Source organism: Hesperophylax consimilis, chromosome 18 (assembly GCF_061612785.1).
Source record: "Hesperophylax consimilis isolate HC1 chromosome 18, BYU_Hcon_1.0, whole genome shotgun sequence".
In the NCBI taxonomy this organism is placed as follows: domain Eukaryota; kingdom Metazoa; phylum Arthropoda; class Insecta; order Trichoptera; family Limnephilidae; genus Hesperophylax; species Hesperophylax consimilis.
The window spans coordinates 19,956,434-19,969,252 of NC_142853.1; the positions used below are offsets into that span (position 1 = coordinate 19,956,434).

The 12,819-nt window shown below is 42.4% G+C and overlaps 2 protein-coding genes across 2 annotated transcripts in view; both read left to right on the top strand.

The window, feature by feature from the left end:
- Window positions 1-201: 201 nt before the first annotated feature.
- Window positions 202-7,838, top strand: PlexA (plexin A). The gene is made up of 2 exons (XM_089642663.1): window positions 202-342; window positions 693-7,838. The coding sequence occupies exons 1-2, from the start codon at window positions 294-296 to the stop codon at window positions 6,599-6,601; spliced, it is 5,958 nt and encodes a 1,985-aa protein (XP_089498789.1). The 5' UTR covers window positions 202-293; the 3' UTR covers window positions 6,602-7,838.
- The window catches only part of LOC149415472 (acyl-CoA:lysophosphatidylglycerol acyltransferase 1-like), a 677,596-nt gene continuing 664,984 nt past the window's right edge, over window positions 208-12,819 (top strand). Inside the window, exons 1-2 of the mRNA XM_089642664.1 lie at window positions 208-342; window positions 8,523-8,734. Of these exons, the coding sequence (XP_089498790.1) occupies window positions 332-342; window positions 8,523-8,734 (223 nt within the window). The 5' untranslated portion in view covers window positions 208-331. The remainder of the gene's footprint in view (window positions 343-8,522; window positions 8,735-12,819) is intronic.

The following is a 12,819-nucleotide window of genomic DNA, read 5'->3' on the forward strand; positions in this document are numbered from 1 at the left end:
CACTAGTGTAGTTTTATGTTTGTATCGATTTCTTAGGATTTCCGTTAGAATGTTGGAGTAAAATATAGTGTTTTCCAATTTCAGAGTTGGAAACAGGGATTGATTAGTAAAGTATCTCCCTCTTCGTGTCAGGAATAGATAGTAAGATAAGAAAGAGAGAATAGGATCAGGAGACGAGAGACGAGACAGGAGTGGTGGGAGGACACATGGTGCTGGCGCCGACTCGCGTGCATGCTGCCGAGACGCGCGAGCAGAGCAGGTGACGGACCGCCGCGGCCTACAGCTTAGACCGCATGCACGAGGGTCCAGCTCCCACTCAGGAGCACGGGACATGGCACAGAGGTAAGTCCTCACTCACCGATCATCTCCCTCTCCCCCTTATTGCATGCGTACACTCCAACTCCATATCTCAGATTCAATAATGCAAAGGCTTTCATCGCCACCCGATGAATATTGAGCGCGTTTAGGATGTTATGCCGTGTCTTGTGGACTTGTTACTTCTCAATAATAGTAATGTATTGTATTGTATTGATACCTATTCTGTAAAGTTAAAGTAGCCGCTCCGATTCATAACATCCAGAAGAGAAGTCGAATAAACGCACAATATTTACGTGTGCGATTGAATGTTTCTGTCTGTAAGCCTGCCTGTAGGAATGAAAGTGTGCTCACAGTGTGCTCAATCACAATTACAGATGGCCGAGAAGACTTAAGCATCGCGAGTCGGCAAGGGTCAGGGCTGGGGTGGGAGCGGGGGCACGGGCGGGGGCAGGGGCAGGGTTGTAGGACTCTCGTAGGAGGTAGTAGCCGTAGCCAGGTTGATGTGGGCTCATGGTGGAGCAAGAAACTGGCGGCGCTGAGCGCCAGCATGCCGGGGTGGGGAGTTGCGCTACTGCTGGTCGCGCTGCTGCCTCTCTGCACTCCCACCCCCTCCCCCTCCAGTTCCGGCAACAGCAACAGGCCCCAGCCCGACATCGTGCGCTCCTACGGCGATGCTGACACCTCTCCCTTCAACCACCTCGTGGTGGACAAGAACACGGGCCGCATCTTCATCGGCGCCGTTAACAAGCTCTACCAGCTGTCCCCGGACCTCGAGCTGGCCGGCACGGTCACCACCGGCCCCAAGCACGACTCCCCCGAGTGTTCAGTGATCGACTGTCCCGCGAGCGCTGTGAGAAAACTGACAGACAATGTGAACAAAGCGCTCGTCATCGACTATACTACCACGAGACTCATCTCGTGCGGTTCAGTGTTCCAAGGTGTGTGTTCGGTCCGGAACTTGCATAACATCTCGGATGTGAAGGACGTGCGCGAACCAGTGGTGGCTAACAATGCCACGGCGTCCACGGTGGCGTTCATCGCTCCCGGCCCCCCCAACCCGCCCGTGTCGCAGGTCATGTACGTGGGCGTCACCTTCACCGGCAACTCTCCGTACCGCTCCGAGGTGCCCGCAGTCAGCAGTCGATCTCTGGATGAAGACAAAATGTTCATGATGGCCCATACGGCCGTCACCACTGGCACAAGAATGTTTGTCAACTCTCTTTCGAGAGAGCGCTATCCTATTATTTATATATATGGTTTTAGTTCTGAAGGTTTTAGTTATTTTTTAACAACTCAGTTAAAGAGCATCGGAACCAATTCTTACTATAGTAAATTAGTGAGGGTTTGCCAGGACGATGAAAATTATTATTCCTATACCGAAATTCCAATGGCTTGTACCGGCGAGGGGGGAAAGAACTTTGGTTATAATCTCGTTCAAGCTGCGTATGTAGGCAAGGCTGGCTCCATTCTGGCGGGAGAACTCGGCATCACTGCTCAGGACGACGTACTGTTCGCCGTGTTCAGTCAGAGCGAGGCCATACACACCAATACCCCTTCGGAACTATCTGGCCTCTGTGTTTATTCCCTGAAGTCTATCCGCAGGAAGTTCATGCAAAATATCAAAACTTGTTTCAGTGGTGTGGGTAATAGAGGTTTAGATTTTGTTTCTCCGAGCCACAACTGTATTAGTACTAAATTAAACACTATAGGTGAAGATTTCTGCGGTTTAGATGTCAACACTCCACTTGGAGGAGAACAGGCTATTGAAGCCGTTCCAGTTTTACTGTTCTCTACCCAACTGACAGCTGTGGCTGCTACTTCCACTGGAGATTACACCGTCGTGTTTGTTGGAACTTCTCAAGGCCATTTGAAGAAAGTTGTGGTTGAAAGCTCAACATCTGCTTTTGAATATGGTGATATTACCGTCGACGAAAGCTCTCCGGTTAATAAAGATCTGCATTTTGATGCTCAACTCATGCATTTATACGTGATGACAGAAAGAAAAGTGTCTAAAGTTAAAGTGCAGGAATGCAGCGTATACACGACGTGCTTAACTTGCCTGGGCGCCAAAGATCCATATTGCGGCTGGTGCTCTTTGGAAAACAAATGCAGTCTCCGCTCGAATTGCCAAGATGCCGCCAAAGACGTTTTGTATTGGATTTCATACAGAAGTGGGCGCTGTACAACTATTACTCAAGTAAATCCCAATCAATTGCAACGAACTACTGCTAGAACTTTGGAACTGGTCATAGAAAATTTGCCAACTCTTTCTGGACAGTTTGTATGTGCTTTCACTGCTTTGGACAAAACATTGCTTTCACCCGCGATAAGAAAACCTTATGGAGTAAACTGTACTACTCCTAGAACCGATCAGCTGCCCCCCATTCCAAGCGGACAACATCACTTCACCGCCAAGCTTTCTGTCAGAATGACTTCTGGGCCCGACTTTGTCGCTACTAATTTTACTTTCTTTGATTGTAATACATACAGTTCATGCACTCAGTGTGTCAGCTCTCCGTTTCCTTGCGATTGGTGTGTAGATGGTCACCGTTGCACCCATGATACGGCAGAGAACTGTAGGAATGACATCCTCGTGACCGGGGTTAGTAGAATAGGTCCCAGTTATCGATCTGGGCCAGGCTTTTGCCCGACTATCAACGCCACGGCGGGTGGTTCTGATGAAATCCTAGTCCCTTGTGGAGAAAGGAAATCCATCAGAGTGAAAGTACACATTATCGGTCAGTTTATCGTTCAGACTAGATTTGTATGTCAGTTTAATATCGAAGGTCGTGTGACTAGCGTCAATGCTCAGCTGCTTGGCGACATTATCTATTGCGAGTCCATGGAGTTCACATACACTTCCAAAGCTCCCAACATTACATCTGCATTTGCAGTTATCTGGGGAGGCTCCAAACCTCTAGACAACCCTGACAACATACATGTTCTTATATTCCGCTGTAACGAAATGGCTGACAACTGCGGATTGTGTCTAGCTTTACCTGAAAAGTATGGATGCGGCTGGTGTCAAAGTTCTGACCGATGTGAAGTGAAAGATCAGTGTGACAAAGGTAAAGGGGTTTGGCTGAATAGAACGCATACTTGTCCTAACCCGGAGATTCACTCGTTTCGTCCGCAACTTGGTCCGTGGGAGGGTGGCACCAACATAACCATCGAAGGGATTAATCTAGGTCGCAACATAACTGATATCTACAACGGGGTCACAATAGCGGGCATAAGTTGCCAACCTATTGAATTGCTTTATGTTAAAACTAAACAAATCGTTTGTACCGTTGATGGACCTGGAACACAAGAGCCCAGAGAAGGTCCCGTGGTCGTGCGAGTAGAGGACTACAGAGGAGAGTCTAAACATCACTTCGCTTTTGTAGATCCTTACATCGAATCCATCAGTCCTAAGTATGGACCAAAATCCGGCGGAACTTCGCTCAGAATAACGGGCAAATATTTGAACGCTGGCAGCAACATTCAAGCTTTCATTGATGAGATGCCATGTGTTATTCTCAGTACCGATAATAACGAGGCTGTCTGCAGAACGAGTCATTCGAATAACTTACGCATGGGTAAACTCAGAATGAAGTTCGACAGGGGCGACAGAGCTTTCGATAGAGAAGAGTTTGAATATGTTGAAGATCCTGTCATAGAATACGCTGATTCAGGAGTCGCGAGTCAAACTAGAATGCCTAAAGGTATACCATCCGGGGGAATTAAAATACAAATTGTGGGCAAGAATTTAGCTTCAGTTCAATTTCCTCAAATGTACGTTTACCACGATGGTCAAATATTTATTGGCCGCTGCGCGATCGGATCAAATACTCAAATGATCTGCGATTCTCCCGCCATTGATACTGACGGCCGAGATCTGGATTCCGAGAAGCCTCTGAAGCTTGAATACGGTTTTAACATGGACGACGTTCTGAGCGTGCGCAATCTCTCATCCAAACCATCTTACGGTCCATTCTTACTGTACCCAGATCCAGTGTACGATAAGTTTGACGAAGACGTGAAATACTACAAGTCAGAATACCTAACGATCAACGGGCAGAACTTGGACCGCGCGTCTCAAGAAACAGACGTGGAAGTAATGATCGGAACTAGTTACTGCAATGTGACATCTCTATCGCGTCACCAGCTGACTTGCCGGCCGCCAACTCAGGACGAGCTTGGCGTGGCTGATCAGCACTTGCCGGAGGTTGTTGTGAAGGTTGGTCATTCCCTGCGTTTTCAGATCGGGAAGCTGTCATATTCATCTCCCGCTGGCTTGCACGGTACTCTGAGTAAACCTGCCATTTCGGGTGTTATCGCTGGCATCATCGGCCTCGTATGCATCTTCGTTGTCTTCTTAGTCATGTACAGAAGGAAATCCACCGAGAGTATCAGAGTACTAAAGAACATGCAAGAACAAATGGATATACTCGAATTGCGTGTTGCAGCCGAGTGCAAGGAAGCCTTCGCTGAACTGCAAACTGAAATGACCGATCTCACGGGAGACGTAACCGGTGGAATACCATTCTTGGATTACAGAACCTACGCGATGAAAATCCTTTTCCCTAATATCGATGATCACGTTGTTTTGTCATGGGATCGTCCCGAGCTTCTGAGGAAAGAAAAGGGACTGCGAATGTTTGGGCAATTGATAATGAATAAAACATTCTTACTGCTGTTTATAAGGACTCTAGAGAGCAACAGATATTTCTCCATGAGAGATCGTGTAAATGTCGCGTCATTAATAATGGTCACCCTTCAGAGCAAGATGGAATATTGCACTGACGTTCTGAAAACCCTTTTAGCAGAATTAATCGAGAAGTGTATGGAAGGAAAAAGTCACCCTAAACTGTTGTTGCGTAGGACGGAAAGCGTTGCGGAGAAAATGCTAAGCGCATGGTTCACTTTTTTACTTTACAAGTTCTTAAGAGAATGTGCCGGAGAGCCGCTCTATATGCTATTTAGATCTATGAAAGGTCAGGTGGACAAAGGTCCCGTTGACGCCATCACCTCCGAGGCGAGGTACTCTCTGAGCGAAGAGAAGTTGATCCGACAATCAATTGATTTCAAACCCATGTCAATCTATGTTTCTATTTCGCAACAGACTGTCTTCGTGAGCGGATTAGAATCCAACACCGAAAACGTTCAAGTTAAAGTTCTAGACTGCGATACGATCAGCCAAGTTAAAGAAAAATGTCTGGATACAATATACAGGGCTACTCCCAATTCACAGAGACCCAATAAAGACGATTTAGACCTTGAATGGAGAACCGGTGCTAGCGGGAGGTTGTTGCTCTATGACGAAGACAGCACCACCAAATCCGAAGGGGAATGGAAGAAACTGAATACTCTCAATCACTATAGAGTGCCCGATGGCGGTCAGCTCAATCTAGTATCCAAGCAGAGTTCCATATATAATATCGCAATGCTCACCGAGAAGAATGACAAATCTCATATGTACGAAACACTGAATAGAAGTAAATTCAGTTCCGCCAGCCCACCCGCGAGCCCACTCAAGTACGAGCACAATAACGGGTTCAAGTTCTGGCACCTGGTGAAGCATCACGACAATGATGCTCACAAGGAAGGCGAGCGCGGTAACAAGATGGTATCTGAGATATACTTGACCCGCCTGTTGGCCACCAAGGGCACGCTGCAGAAGTTCGTAGACGATCTGTTCGAGACAATCTTCAGCACGGCACACCGCGGCTCGGCGCTGCCCCTTGCTATAAAGTACATGTTCGACTTCCTGGACGACCAGGCCTTGCAGCATGCCATATCCGACCCCGAGGTGGTGCACACGTGGAAGAGCAACAGCTTGCCGCTGCGCTTCTGGGTCAACCTGATCAAGAACCCTAACTTCGTGTTTGACATACACAAGTCCAACACGGTGGACTCGTGCCTGTCCGTGATCGCGCAGACCTTCATGGACTCTTGCTCCACGTCCGACCACATCTTGGGCAAGGACTCGCCCAGTTCCAAGCTGCTGTACGCCAAGGACATCCCGGTGTACAAGGAATGGGTGGAGCGATACTACTCCGACATCAAGTTGATGCCGGCCATCTCGGACCAGGACATGAACGCCATGCTGGCCGAGGAGTCTCGCTTGCACACGAAGGAGTTTAACACCAACTGCGCGCTGCACGAGCTCTACTCGTACGCCGTCAAGTACTCTGAGCAGTTGATGGTTACGCTGGAGGAAGACGAGTTCTCGCAGAAGCAGCGCCTGGCCTACAAGCTGGAGCAAGTGCACAACTTCATGGCGCCGGACTACGTCATGTAAGACTGATAAACAAACAAATAAATAACCTCTCACTTCCCCTCTTGCCGCCATTTCCGCCATTTTCCGGACTCCGGACGTCCGCAGCAATTTTATCGATTCCATTATGAATTTTACACTTTGCGACTAAAATTGCAATAATTAATTTTAATCTGTCTGGAGGCGTTCGATGATATTCTGACTTAGCGTATTATCGATGTAGTATAATAATATAATATGTGTATATATTTATATGATAAATGTAAGTGAGTCGATAGATGTACTGGTCCGGCTGAGGCGAGTGTGTTATTCCGCCTGTCCGCCGTGCCAGGCGTTATGTGTGTTGTTAGTTAAGATAAAGATAAAGATAATATGATATAAGATAAGATAATCTGTCTGTTGTGAAGCGGCATATTCGCGGCGGGCCCTCTCCGCACTGAGCTGGCCGACTGAGTGAGTGAGTGCGGGATATGAAACCAGGGTATGTAATCATTAGCCGAGTATTGATAGATAGACAATTGAATTTCCCCGATTCCGAAAGTGTCGCGGTCGCGGTGGCGGTCACGGTCGCCGGAAAGGGCCTGTCGCGAATGTGTCCTGCCATGTACCTTTAGCTTACTGCCAATTAATCAAACATATCTGGCCGAACGAATGGAAATGTTGTATATACTAGATAGTGTACAGTCCTAAATAAATGATCGAGTCGCGCCGGTCCGATAATGGTGTTTACAACAAACAAAACAAAACAAAACCAACAAACAAACAAACATACATACCTAATATACTCTCCTCCGTATTTTACTCATTCTGTTCGGAGTATATTTCTCTATGTATGCTTTAAGAGTGAAAGATATTTTAGTGTTAACGGTTAAATGTCGTGAATTTTTACTATAAACTTGTATACTTTTATCTGATTCGTTTTTCTATATATTTTTGCCTGTGTACATTTTTGTTTTGTATTACGGGATTTTAAAGAAAATGTATTATTATTTTTTTACAATTGAATCCCAACACGAATTGATGTTTTTATCAGAATAAATGTTAACAATAAATAATTGAATGTAATGTGTGTGCAAGTAAAATAAATACATTGGAAGATTCGATGTGGCCTCTACCGCTCACGCTCGCATACGGTAACTCTGTGCCGCTACAGTATTCTTATGTTTGTACTCACACCAAACTCTCAGTAACCGAGACAACCAACAAACTTGTATAATTCCATTAATAAATATTGTCAATTGTATAATGGCCGTCTTTTATTGTACGCCCCGTCCCGCGAGTAGCGAACTGCGAACAGCGATCTGCAATCTGCAATCTGCAATCTGCAATCTGCGAGACCGCGACCGCCGCCCCCCAAGCCCCAAGACCCAAGCCACAAGCCAAACCATCGCCCGCGCCCCTCTGCCAATGAAAGCCTTCGCATTACTGAACTAGACAGCCTTGACCTTAACTACCAACCAACCAATCAGCATTACATTCACATGGAGAGGAGATATAAGATAGATAGATACAATACATGCAGAGCTCCATTCTTTATCAGACATCATTTCCCACTGTCTATGTAACTGTAAATGTACCAAATTGTTTGTCACTTGAAACTTGTACTTGGTTTTGTACTTTGTCCCACTATAATGAAAGGCTTTCATGGCACCATTCATCATTCAATATGATCGAATATTGGTGACCAAGAGTTTTTTTAACAAAAGCATCAAAAACACATACTATTTGTGCATATTATAATAACTCTTTTATGTCAGTTTGCCATTCATTCATAAAGTTCGCATCCCAAATGTCAGAATGATAATAATTAGTACGGTATTCAAATCAACCACGAAGTAAAAGCGGTTACATGAAATGAATGAAAATGATTTGAGTGTGGGGATGTGCTGAGGTAATGATGATGGTCGCGATGGTTTGTTTGACGGGCCGTGGTGGTTTCTTGCAGCGATAGCGTGGGGCGGTGGTCATGGGTGTTGGTCCGTGTGGTGATTGTGGTGATATACAACGTGTGCAGCATTCCCCCCTACGCGCTGTGGATGCTTCTCCTGCAGCCGCTCAAGTCCTGCAACCCTCGACTCTACTGGACCATCGAGGGTCAGCTCTTCCACTGGCTGCTGGCGATCGTCTCCCTCTGGTCGGACTCTGCTGGATATCACGGTGAGTCCTCTAACCTCTAAACACTAATCAATCCAACTCCACTCCACTCCACTGTTGTGCTAACCACAAATACAAACTACAACGGAGTTAAGTCAACTATGTAGGTACGAGTACATATTATATCGTTCATTGAGTTTTATGTCCTCTTTCGTTTTATCCAGCTGTCTCATAATATAAAACATCGTTGATAAGTACAACACAACTACAACAAAACAAGGCAAACCATTACTTATAGATATGATTATTACGGGATATTATAATTTTATATCAAGAACTTCCATGAAATGAAATAACTAAGCATCAAACAGCACCTGCTGACAAACAACATAAGTAGTTTAGCAGGTTTGAATGTTAATAAAAAAATAAAAAAAGATTGACATTATTCTCAAATTTAAATATTTTCAATTCATAGAACTTTTACAAAAGTTTATAGCTGATAACTTTTTTACTCAGTTAGAATCCTAATTGTAACTAGTAAATACCTTTTAGCAGAAGTCGGGGACACCCGAGGAAGACGTGGCTCGATCAAGTGAATCAGATACTCGAGTCGGCTATGTCAAGAGTCAGAATAATACAGGAATATGTATAAGACGATGTATGAATGTGAATGAGGCAAGGAGTGTGTGCCAAGACCGAGTTGTTTGGCAGTCCGTCCTCTCTGCCTACCCCTGCGGGAAACGGCGTGATGGTTAGTTAGTCAGTTAAATACCTTTAAATGTTGTATAGCGATATATTCCTGCAGAATTTATCAATATAATTTCCTTTTGCAACAAGTTAGTACGTATGTACGGATGTGACATTTCAAAATTGGAACTTGTGTACCATAATTTTGCTGTGTAATGAATGCTACGTATACATACGCGAGCCGAACTGTCGAGCTGAACATCAACTTATGGGAAAGGATCGAAGCAACCGTAAATGGCGCGAAACACAAATCAAACACCATCCCTTTCCTGTTGTTGGGGCAGTTCAGTATACATTAAAAAACTGTATAAATAGTAAAAGAATTGCGTATAATTTTATTAACTATTCCTATATAACAGCCCCTAAAAAAGGTTTTAATAAATGTGCCCACCGAATGGAAGTAACGGATTCCATGTTATATGTTATATCAAACGTGATTTTTTTCATAGCCGCACCAAATTTACGTAAAAACTGTATATTTTACAAAAATATATTACGAAAGCTATTTAACCCTTCAGTACTTTCATTACTTTTGTTCAGTTTGCAATGTTTTCTGTGTATTTCAAATATACATATACACATATTCTTTTTTTAAATTTTTCCGTAAAAACAAATACTGTTTTAAAATTATCTTTCCGGTGTGTGCATTTAAAATAAACATTACTATTTCTAAATAATTATATTTTAATATCAAACGTGGATTGTTGTCAAAAACATTAACCACATTTTTACTTAGGACGGGTTGTTTCGGAGAACTTGAACAATTCTTCAAATTTCAAAGTTAATTTTCAAGTTCTGTGAAAGATATTTTTAAGTTCTGTTTTTATTTCAGTTCTGTCAAGCAACTAGCCTATAATGATATAATAGTAACAGTGACAATTCCACACACTTTTAAAAAGTTATTTAAAGTCATTAAAAACGATGAAATTTTTTTGTAACCTAACCTAACCTACTCAGTTTAATAAAGTTTTTTTTTCATCACTTTCAATGACTTTATATATAGATTTTTAAAGATGTGATGAATTATCATTGTGATGATTTATCCGGTCACCGACATATTTATCTACCTAGATGATCTATACACACTTTAAATACGATAGATATATATTTATACCAGAATTTTAACCTAACAGAACTTGTTTTATAAATAAAGTGTGTTATTATAAAATTATACGTTCCTTTTCTCGTCAGTATTAATATATTGAAGCAAAACATTGCACATTGGAAGCTGCGAATTTTCCTAGATTCCCAACTTGTTTTTGAACAACGTCCAGGGTAATAATGACGTTCAACATTTGAATGCACTTCACACAGACTTCAAAACTAAGTTTGAGGACATTTTGACTATGGAAATGGAACGTTGAAAAATTGGATAACATGTGACAAGAAGAACTGACCGGATTAAGCACTGACAAAGAACTTCAGGGGCAGTTCTGTAGGGCCAGCTACAGAAAGAAATTCCCGTTGCTTATCCTGCTTCATTTTCATTTGGTGTAATACCTCACAAGGGTGCCCCTGTCTGCAGAGTGTAAAGACAGAGGAACTATACCGCCGCCCGGTTGTTGGACATGCAAGGGAAGGGAATCTTTTTACTAAAAAAATAAATGATTATCTCATGTTAATAGTTTTAGGAAAATTCAAAATTCGGCAGGCAGGCAGTCTACGGAAAAAATTTTTTTGTCAAAAGGTCTACGGGGAATAAAAGTTTGGGAACCTCTGATCTAGTCAATCAACATTATGCAAGTGCATTATATAAGCAAAATAAATACAAGAACAACACGTCAACTCACCAGAGATCAAATTGGAAAATAATTCACCGACTCCAGATATTTTCATATCAGAGGGTTCGGCTCGGTAGAACTCCTAACAGGGCCTATAAATCCTACTGACCCCTCAACATAAATATCTAAAAAATCTTTTATTATTATTATTTAGTTTACTTATAAACAAGTTCTGCTGTGTAATTATTACTAAGCGTGAGAGCTGTTTCGCCTTCTGAAGACATTATCAAACTGTGGTGAAACTACTTACAGAAGATATATTCATTGAAATTTTTTTTTTTACTTATGCAATTATTGATTATAAGTACAATATCGTAAATTACAATAAAGAAAAACAATTTATTTTTATTATAAGTACCTATAAACATATATCGTCTGTAAATGGCATCACCATAGTTTGATAATCCATTCAGAAGGCGAAACAGCTGTCACTGCTGTAGTCGTAGGTCAGTCGGATGCATCTGTAGGGTGCAAAATGCTTTAATATGCACCCCTACATTAAAATGCTAAATATGGGGTAATCTTGCAGTGAGGAATAGAACGCTGTAAAATATGTTTGGATTATTGATGGAATATGTCTAATATTTGTTCCCATCTTACCACCCTAAGTATAAACCACAGAGGATAGAAGGAAGGCATTAACTTACATATTATATCATGGTGTTAGTGTATATTCATACTTACCTAGAAATATTAGCAAGCGAAGGGGAATAGAAAGTATCCCTAGATTATGATTTCACGTGACTGGGATTTTTAAATTATGCAGGCCAGTTTTTTGGCATAAAGGCTATTTCACATAGCAGCTGTAAGTTCAAACTCATATAATAATGCATATTGTATTATACGATATGCAAGGAGTAGCGCTTTTGAACATTTACAAGTGTGTGAAATAGCCCTATAAAGTTTTTGAAAATCTGAAGTACGAGTATTTATAAAACATAAATTTTCGTCACGACCTGTAGAAAAACTGCAATTTACTGTTGCTTTTCGCCGCTGTGTGTACATAATGGTGCGTACACACGCGAGCCGAACCACAACATGGAAAGGAAAGAAGCAACCATTTTAATGGATACAACCGCAACTTTCCTATAATTCTTGACTCGGCTCGCGTTTCGGTCCCCAAATGTATATGCAGCATAAAACTTACGCAAGAGTAATCTGTGTCGGTCGCCTCAGCTGTCAGCAAGTACGAGTATGTTACTTACCTACGTTAAAAATATTAAATAAGATCTTGTTTATTCGTTTCCTCATTAATTAAGGATCGTTACCCCCACTCCATAGATAGGCTAAATGAAAGAATGATGTGGTTGTTAAGGGAGAGTAATGTACATAGAAATATATATAATTAATGTAATAATAATTCAAATTGAGTTCCGCAATTTAAACGTGATCACAATACATAATGTTGTAGATCGATTTCTGTTTTTTGTGAAGCAGCAAAAGCTTGAATACTCAGGTTTAGTGTCGTGAAATTTGCTCAGCGCTCTCTGTCTAGAATTTAGAAGTCAGTGCCACTATTTTCAGCTATTTTATAAACATCTAACTGCCCTAGAATTAAAATCAGACGCAATATTTTTTCAGAGAATTTTCCTATTTTAAAATATTTCAAACTGTTATTTG

Bases quoted from the DNA above. Each gene is read 5' to 3' on its own strand.
- PlexA (XM_089642663.1), top strand. From the start codon at position 294: ATGCACGAGGGTCCAGCTCCCACTCAGGAGCACGGGACATGGCACAGA. The intron at 343-692 runs GTAAGTCCTCAC...TCACAATTACAG, and splicing joins GCACGGGACATGGCACAGAG to ATGGCCGAGAAGACTTAAGC.